Source organism: Chondrus crispus, genomic scaffold (genome assembly GCF_000350225.1).
Source record: "Chondrus crispus Stackhouse genomic scaffold, scaffold_240, whole genome shotgun sequence".
Classification (NCBI taxonomy): Eukaryota; Rhodophyta; class Florideophyceae; order Gigartinales; family Gigartinaceae; genus Chondrus; species Chondrus crispus.
The window spans coordinates 102,063-122,058 of record NW_005179125.1 but is presented as its reverse complement, the minus strand read 5'-3'; the positions used below and the strand labels follow the sequence as shown (position 1 = coordinate 122,058).

At 49.1% G+C, this 19,996-nt stretch overlaps 4 protein-coding genes; 2 read left to right on the top strand and 2 right to left on the bottom strand.

Annotated features, from left to right (window-relative positions):
• Positions 1-1,514: 1,514 nt before the first annotated feature.
• Positions 1,515-3,191, top strand: CHC_T00004692001 (hypothetical protein). XM_005716130.1 is given in 4 exon segments: positions 1,515-1,713; positions 1,835-2,092; positions 2,195-2,457; positions 2,458-3,191. 3 exon segments carry the CDS (start codon positions 1,515-1,517, stop codon positions 2,455-2,457), a joined length of 720 nt encoding a protein of 239 aa, XP_005716187.1. The 3' UTR covers positions 2,458-3,191.
• Positions 3,192-4,387: 1,196 nt separating this feature from the next.
• CHC_T00004691001 (hypothetical protein) lies at positions 4,388-5,016 on the top strand. The gene is made up of 4 exons (XM_005716129.1): positions 4,388-4,446; positions 4,527-4,609; positions 4,660-4,823; positions 4,897-5,016. The coding sequence occupies exons 1-4, from the start codon at positions 4,388-4,390 to the stop codon at positions 5,014-5,016; spliced, it is 426 nt and encodes a 141-aa protein (XP_005716186.1).
• A 5-nt stretch (positions 5,017-5,021) lies between these two features.
• On the bottom strand, positions 5,022-8,101 carry CHC_T00004690001 (hypothetical protein). XM_005716128.1 is given in 8 exon segments: positions 5,022-5,078; positions 5,079-5,926; positions 6,019-6,119; positions 6,213-6,460; positions 6,567-6,714; positions 6,812-7,083; positions 7,210-7,893; positions 7,894-8,101. 6 exon segments carry the CDS (start codon positions 7,891-7,893, stop codon positions 5,079-5,081), a joined length of 2,301 nt encoding a protein of 766 aa, XP_005716185.1. The 5' UTR covers positions 7,894-8,101; the 3' UTR covers positions 5,022-5,078.
• Positions 8,102-17,047: 8,946 nt separating this feature from the next.
• CHC_T00004689001 (hypothetical protein) lies at positions 17,048-19,827 on the bottom strand. XM_005716127.1 is given in 2 exon segments: positions 17,048-18,123; positions 18,124-19,827. 1 exon segment carries the CDS (start codon positions 19,825-19,827, stop codon positions 18,124-18,126), a length of 1,704 nt encoding a protein of 567 aa, XP_005716184.1. The 3' UTR covers positions 17,048-18,123.
• Positions 19,828-19,996: the final 169 nt, after the last annotated feature.

Below are 19,996 nucleotides of genomic sequence, written 5' to 3'. Positions count from 1 at the left end.
GGACGGGTGCAATATTATTGCACCCGTCCACTTTGTTTTAAGAGAAAAGCCATGTACATGCACCTAGGGCAGCACCGATACGTCTACACAAAACGCGATGGGGAACCCTCCATGAGCTGATGATTGCATGTGACTTCAACCTATCAACGCATCATCGCAATCGAGTATCGTTATTCACTTTTACGTGCAGTAAGGCTACGGAGGACTGAAAGACCCTCCCATAATCTAAGCGCCCTTCGGAAACGCCCTATACTCTTTGCTCATCGCCATTGCTATCACACCATCTCCCATGCTGAACCGCGTCTCTTGCGGAACGAATGATCCAACCGCCCTCGAAAACGTATTCATGAATCCTGGAGTGATGTTGGCCTTGCCATCATAAAGCGCTTGCAATGCCTCTGCCACGCACTGGTCTGCGTCCATGGCGAGGGAGCCAGCTTTAGAGAAACCCATGCTATTCGAACGGAGGCCCTCGTTCATCTCTGTGCGAACCACGCCCGGCGCCAAAGTTATGACGTCGACGCCGAGCTCCTTCATCTCTTGTATCAACGGCACATACTGAGTGTGCTACGCCATCCTCACTACTGTATCCACAATTGGCTTTATGAAGGGGTCGTTTCTATTGTCCAGTTTGGTACAGTGCGGCATAGTGGAGAGTACAGTACTGTACAGATTACTGTACCCTCAGGGTATGCCGGAGAGAGCAGAAACTTTGTTTTTTTTTCAGCATCTGCTGTTACGAGGACGTTGCATGTGTATATGTACACAAACATGTCCCCTGCATGGTGCTCGATCTTCTTGATCTGCTTGTTCTGGAGGCTGCTGTACACACATTTGTGCGATCGCGTTTGGAGCCCCGTCACAAATAGACCATTCCGTTTGCGCTCTGAGCTTAACCATGTTCGACCGCTAGCAACAAAAGCCCCATTACACCCACACCGCAACAGTTCAACACCATCCACCCCTGCGGCGGTCGTCATCACACAAAAATATTCAAGTCTCTCGTCGGCAGCCCGCTTCGTAAATTACCCTTAAATTATTTTTGACGCATCGCTCTGCTGTACCCAAGGGTACAGTATCTGCCGTCATCTCCCCCAGCCTTACTCTCACCCGCTGTACACCTGTCATCTCAAAAACCTCAACAGCGTCTTCTCTTTTCCCTTTCCTACAAGCCCCCGCCACTTCGGGCACACGCTCTCCAATCGATACGGCTTCAAGTTTCCCGTCGACCACCGCGCCAAGCGAGGGCGTGAGGGAGGGCGCAGAAAAACGTCCAGCATTCGCCCGCCCGAGAAAACCCACCCTGACCGCGCTGAAGCATGCCACCCCCGCCACCATCACCTCACGCCCTGCTCCACGCCCTCGCCTTCGCGACTGTCTCCGCGCGTCCCCTCAGCCGAACTTGCTTCCCGGCGCCGCGCGCCCTTTGTCAGGTCAAAACCACCCAAATCGTTACGCAACCCAACCGACGCTTAGCTCAGCCGTCTTTCGGAGTACCAGCCTGGAAAGCAACCATGGGCACACCTTCCGCAGTCGTAGAGGAGCTGCAACTGCACGCGTCGGACGGCGCTACCGTCGCCGCGTTTCTTGTTCGATCGCAGCCGCACCGCCCATCACGCACCGCCGTCGTTCTCATGACCGACATTCTTGGCTACGAGAATCACGAAACTAGGGCCGTAGCGATGTTGCTTGCGGCGCACGGGTTTACTACGAGTAAGTCAGTCGCTTTCCGCTCACCCTATGTCCGCACTGTCTTCTGTCTTCCTCATCTGAATTATCTCATTGTTTATACTTGCGTTTCTCTTTTCTTCGCCCCACTGTGCATCGCACCAAGTCGTCCCAGACCTGTTCCGCGGGAACCCCTGGGTACAGGGCCGTGACAAGTCCGAGTACGAATCCTGGAGGAGGACGCACGACCCTGCCACTGTGCGAGGAGACATACTGCTCGCGCGACAGGCTCTGACGGAGCGATCCCTGGGCACATCTCTCGGTCTTGTTGGTTTTTGCTTCGGAGGCGGCCGTCTCATGGAGGAGGTTGCTCTCAATACCAGCGGTCTCAACCCAGACGCGGCTGTGGCGTTCTATCCAACACGTGAGTATCGGCAGCATCTGTGCGAGCGAACCTGACCTATACCACGGAAGCCTCTGACAACTCCCTACCTACCCGGCCTTGTTTCTGTTCTTATATGCCTAGGTTTCGATCCGGAGGATGTTGGCCGCAATGCTCATTGTCCCCTTCTCGTGCAAACCGGTGACCGCGATGATTTAGTCCCGGTGTATGTGGTAAACACCCTTCGCGAGACGCTCCAGGCCAATGCTTCTGTGAAGGAGTGGAACGTAGAAGTGTATGAGGGCTTCGGCCATGCGTTTGCTCACCACCCAAGCAGCGAAGCAGACAAAGCGCAGTCTGAGGTTGCATTCGCCAGGGCTCTGGCATGGCTCAAACGTCATCTGTAGGCTAAATCCGTCAACGTCTGGCCCAGGATGATTCATTTACAAATGCTACACAACGCAATCTGCTACTGCCGGATGACATCGTTATCTTGCGGGTTTCTTCTTAGGTAGACGGGGATGTATGAGCACGTGGGGATCGCCTGGAACCCCTTCTCACGTACTGTTGCGAGAGCGAATTTCACGAGCTTGCCGGCGACCCCTCGGCCGCGCATGGACTCCGGCACTCTAGTGCTGTACATGTCAAACACCGTCGCCCCGTCTATCTCCTGCACTCTGTATCGCAAAACGGCTGGCTCGTCAATGCCCTCAAAAGCAAGGACGAAACGGTTCTGCGCTTCCCGATGCTCGACCTCCATGGTCGCGCTTGCAGAGATTCCGCGAGTGGACACGCTGCGTCGAACAGAAGGGGCCGGCTGCTTCAAGATGACGGACGGTCGCGAGTAGATGAACGGATTTTCGAACGGCGCGTTCTTGCACAGACTCGAGGTAAACGGAAGCTGGTTTCTTTGTTGCCGATGAGCAGCGAACCTACAGAATGTGCATAAGAACCTCAGCTGCGCAATTGGGTTAAAATACAAAAAGCGGCTATCATCAGAGGCTTGATTCAACGGAAAGAATAAAGAGGCCGCTGGATTGCGCATACCCTACCTGTGTCCTTGATGTGACGAATGCAACGCTGTGTCGCATCAAACTGCTTCGTGTGTACCCTTCGAAGGGTACATCGAGAAAATGTGCCGCTGTACAGACTCCAGATTCCACCCGCAAGGCTAAGAGGACCTTACGCTAAAATCGCAGACTTCTGCAATACGTGTAACATCTGTAAATTAAAATTTGCAGCATTCTGCATTGCGGTTGTGACAATAATTGTGGCAACTGCGATTCTTGTGAGCAAACATCTACTCAGTTCGGGCCAAATGTACTCACCTTCATCTCCGTCTCCATCACAGCCACCATCAGAACCCTTACTGAAATGTCCGAAGTCATTGCCTCTTCCCCTACGGCGCCTCTCGAGGATGTCGGCTCGGCATGGGCAAAAGCAAGGCCGGGCAATAATCGTGATTTCTTCGGCAGAGAACCTCGTCCCAGTGCGAGGGAGAGGTGTCGACCGCCAGCGCCCACCTTGTAGTGTTTGGTGAGACTCGGCGTAGATTTGAGGAAGCGGCAGGTATGATGAACACCAATGCGGCGATGCATTTGGCCACCCCATTGCATGCAGCGTTTTTATAAAATCAGTTTTATTGAAACGAAAGTAAAACAAAATCCGAATCGTTAAAGGATTTAAAGTTGAAAGAATCTCGCGAAGAATTGATGCGATTGCTTCTTTAGACGATTTTAGTCAGTCTGGTTTGCTTCCCTTTAAGCTTAAAAGCTATAAACAGTATGCAAGTCGAGTCTGAGAAAATGAATGTAGGATGTTGTTGACAGCGTTTGGTGAGGGAACATACCGCATATGCTGAAGTGACTTCCCTGTTTAGCACTAGCTTTTTCGTGTTATCTTGGTGCCTACCATTGCTTATGGTAGTAGATTCGCATGTGGACGGTTGGGTTGGGTTGGGCTACAGGCAATACTCACAGCTCTATTTTATTCAGGGCCTCCTTTAAGACAGCATGGACAGCCATGTTTGGATGTATATGTTTGCGATTTTCAAAATATTACATGTCCAATAATTTAATGTATTGTGTCAGCGCGCCGTGATCCGTAAATTGGCTCAAGGGGTGCATCATACCGGGCTATCGATAGGGAAGCGAACGGTCTTTCTGAGCAGTGATGCAAGGAAGTGGCTGCAAAAAAGCTGCAAATCTCATTATCTTACAGTTCCTGGTTCGATATAGTGCCGTTTTCGGCCCACTGACAGAGGGAGGCACTATATCGCGATCCCCGTGTACTGGCATTCAGGGACGTCAATAAAATGATTCAATTGAATTTTAATGTATGCTAAATTGGATCAAGATTGAATTCAATCGCACTTATGCGGTAGGCGACAGCCAATGGTGTGCTCTCGTATGGCACGTTGGTAGCGACAGATTCCATTATTTTAACTTTGTGTGCGCCATCATACTGTTAAGAAAAGTATTAAATGGACCAATCAGGTGCACGCTGACGTCCATACATGTCCAAACATGCCCGTCCATGCTGTCTTAAAGGAGGCCCTCAGTACGCACACTTCATAGCGTAAATTACGTCCAAAAATTTTGCAATTAAAGTTTCGATTCAGAATTCTGCACTTGTCATGGACACTTTCTCACAAGGCAATCGCAGAATTCCTTCAGGGGTAAACCCTAAAACGAAATCTTTCGGGTTTGGCTCCGCTCGATGGCTTTGGCCTACTAGAACCCAAACGGCTGCGCCTCTGACGCCGTCACCTGAAGTTGGCATCAGAGAGTAGCAGCAACTGCTGAGAAGTCGCAATCTCACGGCTGTCCCTCTGTGACACTGCAAAGGCCGTGGAATTTGTGGACTGGTTTTTGCAAAACATAGACTTCTCTGTTGAACAAACGCTGATGTGTTCTGACACGCCACTCAGTTGTAGTTTTCTTCGGCAAATCCTCTTAGATCCATGACTATATTTTGCGCGAGTGGTGAATATGGTTTACGTATCTCTGATCAACATAGGCTACCGATCTCAGCGGTTTCTGTGCTTCCTGGACTCCAACTTTCGCGATTCACTCTTCCGAGAATCAGAAAAGATCTTAACCAGTTTGTCCATAAACGAGGGTGTTTCACTGGACACTGACTCGAAAAGCTCCGCCTCTTCAGCCGACTGAACTGCGGCGAGCTTGCGCACTTGAACGGCGTCCAGGGCAACTCGGTTTTCGGTTTGAGGACGTTGCGGAGGAGGGGGCGGAGCTGCCTGTGTTACTTGTGATACCTGTGGCGTTTCTTCAATTCTTGGTGCTTGTTGGATTGGCACAGGGCGTGGTGTCGTCGGTTTCTCTGTCATGCAGCATAAAGCATCATAAAGCTCTTCCAGGACTCGGACCTTGGCCATGAGGTTCTCAGGCTTCTCCGCGACTTCGTGACGCAGCTTCATAAGATGCTTCATGTTTTGCTCTTCATAAATCTGCGGTGCCTGAAAAGAGTATACGGGGGGCTCCTCGGAATCCAGCCGCGTCATCCTGCTTCCTTTAGGCACATCCATGATGTGTGTTGTCACAGTCCTCACTGCGTTGTCAATATATCGAGCCTCGGCAATCGGTAGATAAGCTCTAAGATTAGAAACATATGCATCCCTGTTCCCATCCATGTCCTTCCCCAACCCCGGCAGATTTTGAATCGCATTAATTTCCTGCTCAAAGAACTTGTTCAGCGTATCTGGGCGAACAATTTCGTCGACGTAGTGCCATGAAAGTCTGTTCTGAGCCTTCTTGCGCTGCTCTTCGATCATGCTCGCCAAATACTTGTTCAGTCTTCTTGGCAAATTCTCGTATTTGCTTGCTTTCACTCGCACAAGCACATCGAGGCACGCAATCGCTGGATGATAGAAACCACGTGAGAAAATACGAGTTAGAGGTCACTGTCTAGAGCACACTCAAAGAGCGTTTCGTTCATTGGTAAGCACTTACCAGCATCTGCAATATCATTGCACATCCTTTCGGAGATTGTCCGCCATTTCTTTGCACATGTCCGAACTTCCTCAAAAAGCACCTCCGGAATCGGCATCGTCCTGAATTTTGGTTCGAAAAAAAGAACGTCAACGCTGGTTAGAAACGAAAATGCTTCGGTCACGTGACTCGAAGACCATATTGAATTAACGTACGACTGAAATTTTCCATTCACGGCCTCCGCCACTTTTTCTCCAAGACTGGATAAGTACTTCTCATCGCTAAGAGGCAGTCGTGCTTCCATGATTTGTTCTGCAAAGGACTCGCACAGCTGAGTGCGTATGAACGCAAGCTTGCATTTTTCCAGCTCATCTACCTGTACATCATCCTGAATGTCTTCAATCTCATCTTTCAGGCGCCCGTAATTGCCCTCTGCGACCTGTATGTAGTACTCCTTGATGTCCTATGAACCATAACAAAAGTTATTTGGAGTGAAGATGTTAGTCCTTCGCGTGCTTTCTTGCAGATGCTGACTTTCGCTATCGAGGAAAGAAATGTCGCGTACTTACCTCAATAATTGTCCTGCATCGAATGCTAAGACTGTTCCTGGCAGATGGTCGGTCTTGAAGTCTCAGCTCCTTTCTCGCATCCACGAGCGCTATCTCCGTCTGTGATAACATTGTCGGGACCTTGTGTGAGATCTTTTCCGCCAGCAAACTGCAGGAAGAGAACGATTGTATTCGGAAAAGATACAGTTAGATATCATATATTATCGCAATAGCCGTCACTCGAACTTGAATATGAAGTCTCGTACCTCGATAACTTTTGAACAAGGTTCCGGGTACCACAGCGATGTGCTATGTCCGCATGGTTGTAAGGTGCATGCTTTGCAAAGAACTTTTCCTCGTACTCGCGATCGCGAACCATTCGTGCCATAAAGTTGGACTGAGAAGATTCAGAACCTCCGTTATTGACAACAGCGTACCATCCATGAGGTGCCGCAGAGAAAGGTCCTTTGTTGCTCAGTATTTCTTCTATGTCATGAGGAGCCACTTGAGTGCCTGGGCCACCGCCTACCAGATCGCACTATCGGTCATACAATTGGTACAATAGAAGGTCAGTCGCCGTGAGCATTCTCTTTCGAAATATGGAGGAAAACGCAGTGAGATTGAAGAGTTGCTAGAAACGTTTGGGGAAAATATAAGGACGTACCTTCGTGAAACAGTAAATCGTCCTAGCGTGCAGTTTGACTCGTTCAGAAGCGGGAAGATCTTCCTCATACTCCTTCAAAATATTGAAGATGTTGACGGTTTTGACAAGTTGATTCGCTGGAACGACGACGAGAACGATGGTGTTCTCATCTCTTAGGTACGTGAGGAGAGACTCTTTGACACGATCAACCTCCCCCTTGCTGGTTGCCTTGTCGAGCCCTTCGTGTGTGAAATACCCTGGTAAGTCGACTAAGATGAGATCCAAAGCATCTTCAGACGCTAAACTGACTGTCACAGGCTCAGTCGAAAAGCTCTTATCACCTTCTTGCAAAAGCTTCTTTTGCATATCAGCAATGACAGTGGCAACGTCTTCGGGTTTTCTAACCATTGTCTCATTCTTCCTATCCGCCGATTCATATCCAGCCCAAACAGAGCCAGACCACTTCGCTCCCGGCTTGCGCTGCATCCGTAGTAATGTAGGGCAGCGAGTGACTGTCTGATGACCCCGAGGAAACGGGATTTTGCATATTGCCTCAAGCATAGAACTCTTGCCGGTACTCTCATCCCCGAAAACGGCGATACGTGGAAAGTCAATGTCTTGTCGCCCAAGAAGGGCTTCCGCGTTTGTGATCGCCTCTAGAACTCGTCCCGTATTCTCTTGCAGCAGGCCATGCTGAGCTCTCATGTTTGACTTCGAGTTGAAGGAGTTGAGGAAGACAACCCAAGTGAGCGTGAAGAGTATGTCGTGAAACTTTTCGCCGTTCAGTTTCTGGATGAAGGCAATATCCAGAGTAGCCTGGTCGCGTGAAACGCAGAAAGGGTCTGACAACGAAGCAGTGCGACAAAACAGAAATGGCTTGTGTTTGGCGGAGTCTGGGATTTCAGGGCCTCAATACTCCTCTGCCCTGGTTGGTGCACCAGCTGATTTCGGGGTTTGGATTGCTGGAACAAGTTTAGGAGTGCAACTGAGAGGTACGGAACGGAACTAGAGAGGCCACTAGGCTAGGCGTGTGACGCTGCTCGGAGGGTATCGAGGCAGGATCTGCCAGAAATTTGATGGAAGAGAGAGAGAAAAGGGTAAATTACTGGTTAAAACGACTCGTGGTGTACAAAACTTGCCAGGTATCTGCGAAGTGTCGTGGAATAGGGGGCGGTTGTTGGAGCTACTTTCAGCGAGGAAGAAACAAACTAGAACGATGCTTGTTGTGGACAACTCAAGGTGGATACCACTGAATACACCACGTGGTAAAGCAGGCTGTATGCAGCCTATCGCATGTATGGAGAGCCATAGATATGGAACGCAAAGGTCGCGGTCTGGGGCCTGCTCCGGGTGGACTGCGATACAGCCACTGCGGAAAATGATGGTCTTGCTAGCGTTCAATGAGCAATGACAGTTTCCTCTTCGCCCGGCGAGTGGGTGTGATGTCGGGAAGCCGAAAAGGATAGGAGACGTGGATACAGCAGCTTTACTCGTGCTGTAACGATATATGGGATGCTGTAGCAAAAGTGATATGCCTCAGAACCTTCGAAAAAATTATTACCAAACAGCTAAATGCGTCAATGAGTCGAAGTCACCGAGTCGACCTTTGGCATTTCCAGGTGCAACCTTTCCACAAGGAGACAAACACTTGGCTAACAATCATTTTCAGCCATCAACATCTTCAACCGACTATTTTTGTCTCTGTTGAGGCCAGTTGTTGCTTATTAGGGATGATTTTCAACCAATGTCCCTCACTACAGAAACAACCTACCTTCGAGTGTACAATTCGTTTAAGCATAAATCATATTTTGTACAATATCCTGATGATGCAGCCGGCTAGCGACTGATTCGAGCATTTTTTGAATAATGGTACAGTGCAGTACTTTGGAGATGGCTCAAACCGTCTTACAACACATGGGAATTCCGGCAGTAGTACGGCTTCCCACCCTCTTTGAACATCGAGTTTATCACTAGACTCATGCGATTGAAAGACATCTCGCCCACTCGCGTTAATCCCTACTCTACAGAATCCCATGCTCAAATTCCATTACATCACCTCACTTCACAGAGCTTACAAGTCTTCATGGAACAATCTCAAGTCCGAGCGTTGGTGCCATCGGAGACTGGCGTCCTAGGTTCTCAGCACGGCTCCCTTGCCCCGCTTTGGACGGTGTCGTTCACTCTATGTAAGCTTCGCGTACTTAAACGGAAGGTGTGTTACGGAATCTGTCAAGAGGACGAGCTGTATCATGCAATTATTGAGGGTGCAGAAAAGTGCCATCTGCTGCCAAAATGGGATGGACAAAGTGAGACAAACAACGCGCAAAACGTGGATTGTGTTTCTTTGTGGTCATCAAATTTGCGGCCCTTGCGAGACATGAACCATTCCCGCGCAACAAATCTCTTCCACCAAAAATACAAACATCGATCATCTGGCGCTTTTCCGCCGGCATATCCCTCTGCATCTTCTCTGCCTCTTCTTTCCTGCTGCTCCACTTTACGATCGTTCACGTGCAAGAAGCGGCATTGGAAGCAAGTGAATAGAAGTGAGCAAAGTGCTTCCAAAGACTGATTAGGACCTGTGCTTTTCCATCACACTTGTACTGTACCACACATCTAGTCACTTTGAAGTCATTGGAGTACAGCAAACATATCAGTTGTGTATTATTCTCACGAGAGGATTAATTCCCTGTGCGTGATGTCGACTCTCAAGCCGTCGACAGATTCATAATCTCAATCAAGTGCTTCAAAGCTATAATATGGTCTTTCCGCACCGTATCTACCCGACGCGGGGCGGCTGCCACTGAACTTGGATATACTGCGCAGTGCTTCTAAAGCGCCCTTCGCGGAGAGCAAGAAAGTCATAGTGACACTAGCTTTCGCCTCACGATGATGCATGAAACGCATGGCCAAAGTCAGGCTTCACCAGAAAACAAGACGTTTCCTTCTCGTTAACAAGCAAACGGCCTTGAAGTTCGTTCCCAGCCAGTCACAAGAACTTTGATTCGTATGGTGCATTTTGAGTATCGAGAGTATTGGCCTTCGAGGTTAACAGGCACTACGAGCTAGTGACTGTACTTGTGCAACTTGTAACTGTGCAACTCACATGCCAACGACATCATGAATGCGGTGGGGGAAAGTGCGACTACCTCTCCCTCACAGGGGTTGCATATCGCATGCCGCTGTGGCAATACTTACATCAGTGAGTTGAACGACAATTGACAGGAGGCTCGCAGCAGCATATGTAAACGTTCCATTTAAGGCATTTCTAAGATTCTTGTTGGCACAATTTTTGTAAAACGTATGTTACTGTCAACAAGAGAAAACTAACATTTGCAAAGATACAGCAACGAACGACAATTCACATTCTTGTCTACTTTGTCTACAGTATTTGAATGAGTGCAACATGAAACACGTCCAAGGTGTGGTCTATGAATGCAAACCATTAACTGTACAGTTTAAAATATAATTGTATAATCGTTGTGCAGTGGATTAATGTGTTGGGAGCGATTCATCTTCGCAAATCACTGATGGACCACAAGCCTCGAACTCCAAAATCGATGAGAGATTCAGGACTCCTTGCTGCGGTGACTTGACATCGCACTGTGCTGACTCTATTCCTCTTCCGCCTCGGGGTATCGTGTACGGTACACTATTGTACATTATGTACATACAGCACTGAACTGCAACTCACTTGCGGGTGATAAATAAAATTACGGACGCAGGAATTAAGTTACGGATCGAAAGGGTCTATTGCGAGGTCCACTAAAACGTTCCACGATTGTACGGTCTCCCAAATTCAAGAGATGTTGCGAAATGGGAAAATTGACGATCGATGCTGCTTTAGTTGCAGCAGGACAAATGTAGCGTGCCACTCTGCTTTTGTGATCGGCCAAAGGCTGTTCTTTGACCCAGTACTGGCCTACAGTCCCACAATAGAAAATGTTGCTGATTCATTCGCTTTGACGAATGTAGTTATACAGCACGTAGAGCAGAGCTTATGAGATCAAGTCCCATCTGCAGGAGTGCTAAAGTTCTTTACGTGGGCCATTTACGTACGCTACGGAGAATTGTGCCGCTTCATTCACCTTCTCGCATTCAGAAAGTCCAAAAATAACATTTGTACGGTACTTTGCAAAAAGTGCAATAGTGCAGTTGCTCAGTCTCTGTCAGCACCATCTGAGGCATAAACATGTTGAGTGCGGTGAGTCCTTAGACATGACTTTGGCCTACAGTACTCCGAAGGGCACGCATTTACACTTGTAAGTACATGTACTCACCATGACCCAGGATCATCGGCACCATCTGACACCAGATGATCCTGGGCGGGTGTCAACACCCGCCCATACGAAGCTGTGGGTGGCTTGTCGCCATGCACACCCGACAACTACGGTATCAGACTATTAGACGCTTCGGAACGGAAGGGAGCGGAACAGGGGAGCTATGTCAGACCTTGTCTCGATCTTCGAAGGGAGGGAAAGAAACAGAGGAACAACATCTTTTGAGGGCTGCAAAGGCACCCTCAGTCTCCGCCTGTCGGGCCCGTGAGCGTGGACAGCGATGCAACCAAAGATGAGTGCCACAGTGTAATTTCAAAATCAATTGCCTCTCTGCCGGAGAGGCAATTGATTTTGAAATTACACGGCAGAGACTCTCTGCAGTACTGTACAAGGGTACTGCTGGTCCCGCCACGCTTCCGAATCTGAAACGTAGCACACGTTGACGACTTGCGAGAGATGCATAATACTGTAGCGGCGAATCAAGCGTGGAAATGGCAGAGAGCTTTGCGAAGACGTCGCTTTTACGCTTTGAAGAGTTTAGCTGCAGAGTGAGCGGAAAAAGGGACAAATAGAACAGGGAGGCATTAAGAATCTGATCATCAGCAAAGGTTTGATTCCTGACTTGTGAGAAGCACATGTGGAGGTGAGTGAGTCACGGGAAGTCAATACCCCACAGTATGCACGCGCGGCATCTTTATATACGTTTGCCGCACTGTTAGCCAAACAAAGGCGTCTACATCTCTAGTACTGATATCGATCCTCTCCGGCTCGCTGCTGAAACTTCCGTCTCGTCACGAGCTCTAACAGTGCAGCCCACGTGGTAGGAGAAGGACTCCAGTTCAATTCGGTGCAGTACGAAGGCTAAATTACTGTAGTGGGACTGGTAGTCGCACCACGGAGGCGTCATGATTATGATACAGGGGGGGGCTCTTCAATAGTTCGCACTTGAATAGTTCGTTACGCCAATAGTTCGCATTTATGACGTTGTCACGGTTTCTCAGACGTGTACACGTGTACCATATTCAGACCGGTGCGGCCGCCACTGTCCTCCCTTAAATTGTTCATGCTCCAAGAGCACGAGTATAATCTCTTCTTCATCCCGCCCCGCAGCCGTCCACATTGCGCGCAATGACGTTGAACTCCGCACCCACGGTCAAAAGCGTGCGCAAAAGATTGGCTCTCTCCGAAAAAGCAGATATTATTCACCAGCTCTGTAATGGGTTCACCGTGAGAGATGCAGCAACTCGTTTCGGTTGCAATCCGCGAACAATTCAAAAGATACGTAAGAATTCTGTACGAATTCTCAATTGTTACTGAGAAACTGCCGCCACTGTCCGATGTTGCCCAGATATTTGGGGGGGTGGAGGCTTTGGCGGAAAGGGCAAGTGTCGTTGGGGCCAGCGAGGGGCTTCGTCGGGCAAAGCGAGCCTTGTACCGAGAGCAGACGAGATAGAGAACATGGCAGACGCTCATTTTCGAGCATTTTGAGTAAAGGACCTATGCCAGCAATGCGATCTTAGTAGTTCGTTCTGTCAATAGTTCGCTTTTTTGGGTCCTGGCAGGGGGGTGAACTATTGAGGGGTGCCTACTGTACGTGCAAGAGGGGAAAATATGTTACGGGTGGCCACGTGTTGCCACGTGGTCTGCATGACAACAATGCAGCAAACGGGGTACAGTAGCAATCGTGCTGCACGCGTAGTGTGACGCCTGGTGTGCAGTAGCCACTACCGTACGGCATTTATAAGAGCGAGCATTCATTCAAGATGGCGTAAACTAACTTAACACCTAAGGCAAGCTAATGCAGTCAGACTCGTTAGTGGGAGGGTAACTCGCTGATGCTTTGATAAATCAAAAGGTGCAAAGCTGCACCAGCGTTGGATTGCGCCCCTATCTTTGTTTTCATTGCACAGTACGACCTGTCGGCAGTCTCGTATCTCTGACTACCTTCTCACCCGACCTTCGTGGCTTCGAAGGCAGGGAAAAGCTGTTCGTTGTTTCAATTTGTTTCAGTTGTATCATCCTCCTGCTTTTCGCCTGGAAGTACAGTACAGCTATTTCAGGCAATTGCTTCCGGAGTGCTTCTTTGTGGTGCAATGCATTGCAACACATGGCTTCTGTATCACCGTCAAAGGGAAATTCCTTTCGGCCACAGTACTTTGCAGTGAACTAATCAAGTGAGATCTTGTCCTTGAAAAGTCGCAATCACCCGGCAGATTATGTCATTTGCCCATGAACGACAGATCCATTTTCTATCTCTCGAGATCATCAGTTTTAGTAGACGGGGTATAGAATCAGTGATTCGTTTTCAATCCCCACGGCGCCAACATATTGCCCGTTTCGCCTTTTTTTCCCTCGTGGATACATTCAGTATCTGCGTTTTATTGCGCCCCCCTAGATAAACAGAAGCGAGATGGACTTCAAAAAGCACTGGCCCAAATTGTTCCGCCCTCTTTAACCGAAGCCCCAACACGGGCTGCTGGATACTCCTCTCTGATTGAAGACCATACCATGGGCCCTATTTCCCTTACATATGTAAAAAACATATATATATTCGGATGCTAGGAAGTGACCCTTTCGACACAAGGGCCCAACAAAGCTGCTCTTTAGTAAGTACAACCAGTAGTTTATGCATGTTCCATGAGTTTGATAATACCTCCTCGCTCAACTGTATGACACAATTCGTCTATCTCACACCTGCAGCCACGCGCATGTCGGACGTGTGGCCAACGTTGAGGTCCGGCCCATGTCCTCCTAATGCGACTTCATAAATACTGTCCCAGTAGACTGCTGCCTTCACACATTTAACCATGTTCGTTGCTTTGGCCAAGTGCCCAAGGATAGGCCCTTTTTTGACATCCTTCACTATGTTGCTTTTCACAACTGCCATCACCTCAGTGACACCCGGTACCAACTACTCTCAGCACTCCCTTTCTGAGGAGATTTTGGAAGAAACCCCTCCTAAAGCGAAATTCTCGCATCCTGACCATCCATCTGTTCCCCAAATCTTCGTCCATTCGGACACAGAGGAAGGACGAAGCCCTTTCCGTGCTCCATACCCTCAAAAAATCCTGTCTTACCTTTAGGGCTTACTTTTCACATCTGACTGATATCGTCTTTCTTTTTTCTTAACACCCGGTGCCTCAACTGTTGAGAAATGCGGTACGTCTGGTCGGCAGTAATTTTCTGTGTTTCTTTAGCACTGCTTTCGGTGCTTGCATCAAGTGAAACAACTGAAAAGCCGGATCACAGGGCTCATTCTGTTCCCGGCTGGGACCAAACTGTGCGCGATGAAGATGGAGATGGTTTCGCGGAGGTGACTCTCAACGGGGAGCTCTCTCATACACATTACTTCGTCCCCGGTCCTCCAGCTGTAGTCGGCAGATTAGTCTCGTACGAATGGAAGGAGAACAACCTCGGAGCAATAATTGGAACTAATATGACTGTGACATACAACTTTCCGGTTGGTGAAACCGTGGTGACACTAACTGTTGTCGACAATAGTGACGACGTGTCAAGCAATGATGTCAAAGTTATTGTTCTGCCGTCAGGAAACCAAGGTGCATACTTGTATTTCTACGATCTATCAGCATCAGCTATAAACACTGATAAGATTCCTGAGATTCCAGCGGCTGAGTACGGATTGTCTGTTGAAGAGATTGATTTCAAAACTGCAGACGACTTTCCGGAGGACGTTTCATTCTTATCTGAGGGCCCGTTCGCTATTCGAGCTGTCTCAGAGTACTGGGCCGTTTTGGATGACGACTACGTATTTTTCGTGGCTCACGGCGGCGGAGCTGTCGAACTTTTAATTGACGGCAAGAAAGTTTTGGGAAAGTTGAAGACGGGAACAAAGGAAACGCTTTCCGTTACCAAACCGTTCCCCCTTCAGAAAGGGAAACACAGGTTGGATCTTGTTTATTACACATCGGATCCCGCGACGGCACAACTGACTTTAGGGATCAATCTCAACGGTGGAGTTCAAGTGGTGTCCAACTCTTTCCTCAGCTATGAATCCGGCGACGTCTTACCTACTCTTCACACGGTCAGTCCGGAAAAGTCAACTCTTGGGGGCGGAGGTAAAATGATACTTTCCGGAGCTGGTTTTACGAGTGACTCCAGAGTTCAAATCGGACTGCAAGAGGTAGACGAAGTCTATGTCAAAAGCGACAGCCTCATCGAAATCCGTGTCCCTGCTGCAGATGCCCCGGCGGACGTTTTGGTCCAGGTGAAGACCTCTCGCGGAATCAGTAATTCAAAGCATTTCTCATACACAAAGGCGGCCCCAATGCCGATCAAGTTTAAGGAAACGTATGTCAAGAACAAAGACGGTTCAAACTTTGAATCAAAACAATTCACATCTGTGGCAATAGGGCCAGATCTGCAGTATTACTTTGGTTCCTTGGATACTCATGTGCATGTTTTGACGGTTGGCCACTACTCAATGGTTGTACAGAAATCTTGCAAATCAGAAAGCGTTGGTTCCGGCAGGTCCATCACAGCTGTTTCCTTCAACCCGGGAGAAAGGAACATTCGGGTATATATTTCGACGAATACATTCTATTGGAGGAATTGGAACCTCATGTCTGATGAAGACGGGTGGCATAATGGCAAAATTGAAGCGTTGGTCCCTGTTTCTTCTGATGATGATCCAGATGTGTGCCTGAAACACGAAAAAGATGTTGTAACAGGTTTACCTGTGTCAAATCATGATCATGGCGTCAACAGTTTAGTCTGGGATAACGACGGTAACTTGTACGCACAAGTTGGTGGTACAACGAATGCCGGGTATTCCACACCAGACGATCTGGTCGGTGGTGTTCCAGAATCCGTTCTAAGTGCAGCTACAGTTATAATCTACGTGCGAGCCGCGGGTTTCGATGGAAGAGTAACGTATGATCAGTACAAAGACCCTGGGACGGCCAAACAAACGTCTCCGACAAAATTCGTGGAGGGCTTTGGCTTTGGATTTAGAAATTCTTATGGTTCTGTGTTCCACTCCAATGGCCATATTTATGCCACGGATAACGGCCCTAATAATGGGTATGGTAAGAAGTCAGTTACTTGCAACGAAGAAAGTGATGATCCATGGCATCCAGACACACTAGTGCTTGTACACAAGGATTCTTACTTTGGATTCCCAAACAGGGCTCGCGGCACAGTTGGAGACATAAGACAATGTGTTTACTATGACCCGCGCGAAACCAGTCGAAATGGATTCACAGCTGCGCTGGCAACCTTTGAGGCATCCACTAATGGAATCATTGAATACACCGCCAACTCATTCGAAGGTCAATTGAAGGGAGATCTGCTTGCATCAAAATACGCTGTGGGTGGAAGCGGAAAGCTATACCGGATCTCTCTGGATGCTACAGGCATGGCAGTCATTGGGGATGTTGAAGAGCTGGCGAAATATTCTGCGCTGAGCATCGCAATGAATCCTTTTGGAAACTTGATAATGCCCCGAGTGCAACAACCGAACATCGCAGTGTTGGAGCCGGATGAAGGTACATACGAAGGACCAGAACCTCAGATTATAGCAGTGTTTCCGAATAGAGGCCCAATGGCAGGTGGCAATCAGATTTCTATCACTGGACGCTTCCTCGAGGAAGGAGCAAAAGTTACCTTTGGTGATTTACCGGCTGAAGTTTCAAGAGTAAGTTCACGCAATGATTGGCTTCTTTGCAAGGTGCCGCCGGGAAGCGGATCTGTGAAAGTAGTTGTCATGACTAGCATGGGAAATACTACCGCTGTGCAGGAAGATTACCACTATCTTAATTACTAGACAGAAACATAGAGAATTTTCCCGCTTCGTAACTACTTTTGCACAGCTTTAAACCATCCCTAAAGACGGGAGCAATCCTGTGATATTCGTCGAGCAACCGTTGCGATGTTGTTCTTGTCCTTTCAAGGGAGAATACGAGTGAAATTATGTTCCTGCTGCTAGCCGCTGTCTGGATGCCATCGCAGGCTGGCTCCGAAAAGCGTCAGAGATTTGCAATAATCATTTTCTCAAAGGCCGGTATTGTCTCTCATGATGGCATGGAACGGTTGCAGGGCATCCGCAAGGTTGGTATCTTCTTGCTGGGTTCTAGACGTTTAACTCAGCACAATGCACTGCAGCCCGTGTCGTATGGAGCATATTTGCGGCCCAAGTATGGAAATAAAATTATCCGAGGGTGTCACCTATCTCTTGCTCTCAAAAGCCTCCTCATGTGTACAATCCCTAATGCTTAGTATCGTAAGCACTTTACGCGAAGTGAACATATGATGGAATGGATGACAATTGACCTCACCAAGGCGTCAACTCCAACCACTCTGTGGTTGATGTAGCCTCGTACGAGAGCTACGGCTTATCGTCATTGGTAAGGGCTGCAAAATCAAGCTGATCTGGCTGATGCACAAAGTTGATGTAGAAATGAAGACCACATGCATGAAGAGATCAAACGCCATGACCATAATAGAGCGGCACTAGGTTACAAGTGTAGTACAACGCTTCCACCGAAGGGGAATTTCCTACGCGGCTCGTGGAACACAAGCGATATATTAGAGCGCAGCACACCGAAAACGTTATACGATGGCTTTGACCTTGGGATTCAACCTCGAACAGTGAACATATGGAGCTTCGCGTTCGCCTTTGGACTTGGAGGTCGCTCGGCTAATCGACTGGCGGTTGACGAGGCATGATTCCGTGCATCTCCATATACTGCAAGAATTGCCTTGGGATTTCTTCAAGAACCTGGGCTTGCAGCACTTCCCGCATATCCTTGAATTGTCGAAAGTTAACAAACTGTACAATATCCCGATCCAAGTTTCGGTCATCGCCATCCAGTCGCTCCATATCTGTGAAGTCGGCGTTTCCGACGCCAATGATGACAATTGACAGAGGCAGGAATGCCGCTTTCGCGATCTCGTCCAAGGTATTGTCCAAATCATTGATGATGCCATCCGTGACGATGAGAAGAATGGTATACGACTGTTCGTGCCGTGAAAGCTCAGCTTGAGCGTGCGCCGCGGCGGCGCGAACGATCTCAGCGAAGACAGTCGGTCCGGAAAGACGGATGTTGTAAAGAGTTTGTCTGTACATGTTCAGGACTTCATCAATCTTGTGACATGTAGGATCGGCGCTGTCGGTAAGGGAGAAGATGTGGCGAGGTTCTTGAAAGTCAGGTGGTAGTTTTGCCCCAAAGCCGTAAGCCGGAAATCGTTCATCTGTGTCGTAGTAGGCTAGAATATCACCGACAGCACGGATAGCCAGTTCGTACTCATTTGGTTGCATTGTATCCCAATAATGCAAGGTTCCCTGCTGCAAGGGATCTCCGTTGCTGGAGGTGAAATCGATGCCAACAACCAGAGAAATCTCACAACCTCCGACAATATAGTCTAAGAAAGTGTTGTCTTCTAGGATGACTCCGTTTTGCAGCAAAAGCTGGCCATTTGGTGATCCTGCCGTCGCGCATGTCACCGCTTTAGCGGAGACGAGGTCGATAACGTCCGCGGCCTCTCTCGCCTGCTTCAAACTGACGGTAGAGGTCGCAATGACTTTGTGCTTGCCGCGTTTTTCATAACTGACGTCGAATCGCAGCGGAAGGTTCTCATCGCAATGGCACAACTTTTGGTAGTTGTGGTTAAGCTTGCCAAGGTCATAGCATTTTCTTGGGTGAGTAGTGAGCTTTCCCGGGGCGGGTGTGCGGAGAATGGGGATCCATTTGTCATCTGTACCTCCCTCTGCTCTGTGTCTGCGAGAAATTGTGACGTAGGGACCTTTGGCGCGGGAGAAGGGGATTGTTTTTCTTAAGTTTTGAATAGACATGTCGTAGAGAACGCGCTGTTTGCCCATTGTGACTTCCTCGACTATGAGAGTGCAAAAGCCATTTCTTTGATTGGGGTTGGAGCTTGTCTTGAGCGGTAGAGTTAGTTTCTGACTTGGGGCACGGACGAGGGAAGGGACCGCTACCTCGATGGAGCCGAGGTAGTCATGACGATGAAGGTCTTCATCGCGTTCTGAGCGTGCATCGCTGTCAAAGACGTCGACGGCGAGCTTCTGATTGCGCTCGAAAAAGTAAGGGATTTCGAAGGAGGTGGCGAAAGCGACGTTGAGGGTATCGGTAACAGTCTCTGTGCGGCCGACTTTCTCCCAGCGCGAGTCGCGTGGGGTGTAGGCGCCGTGTGCGGAACCGGCGGCCAGGACAGCGGGGGCTGAAGGAACGATTTCGTGGAGCGAGAGGATGGAATGAGAGGGGGGTCCAGATTCGTCGTTGGTGTCGCGTGAGGAGTTGTGGCGGGCGGGGGAGTTGTCTGCCGCGCCGGTCTTGTTGTGGAAGAGAATGGCGAAAGGGTCGGAGAGACTGAAGATGTCCATGTTGCGCAGTTGCGAGCATTCTATGTGGACTGAGAGACGGGACTCGCACAGGTCGACGAGCATGATGGTTCGGAGGGGTGGGGGAGGGGGGAAGGGTAGTCGGTGGCGCGAGGGGGCTGGCGAGGGGGTGGGTGAGAGGGGAAGAGAGAGGGGAGGGGAAGGGGGAGAG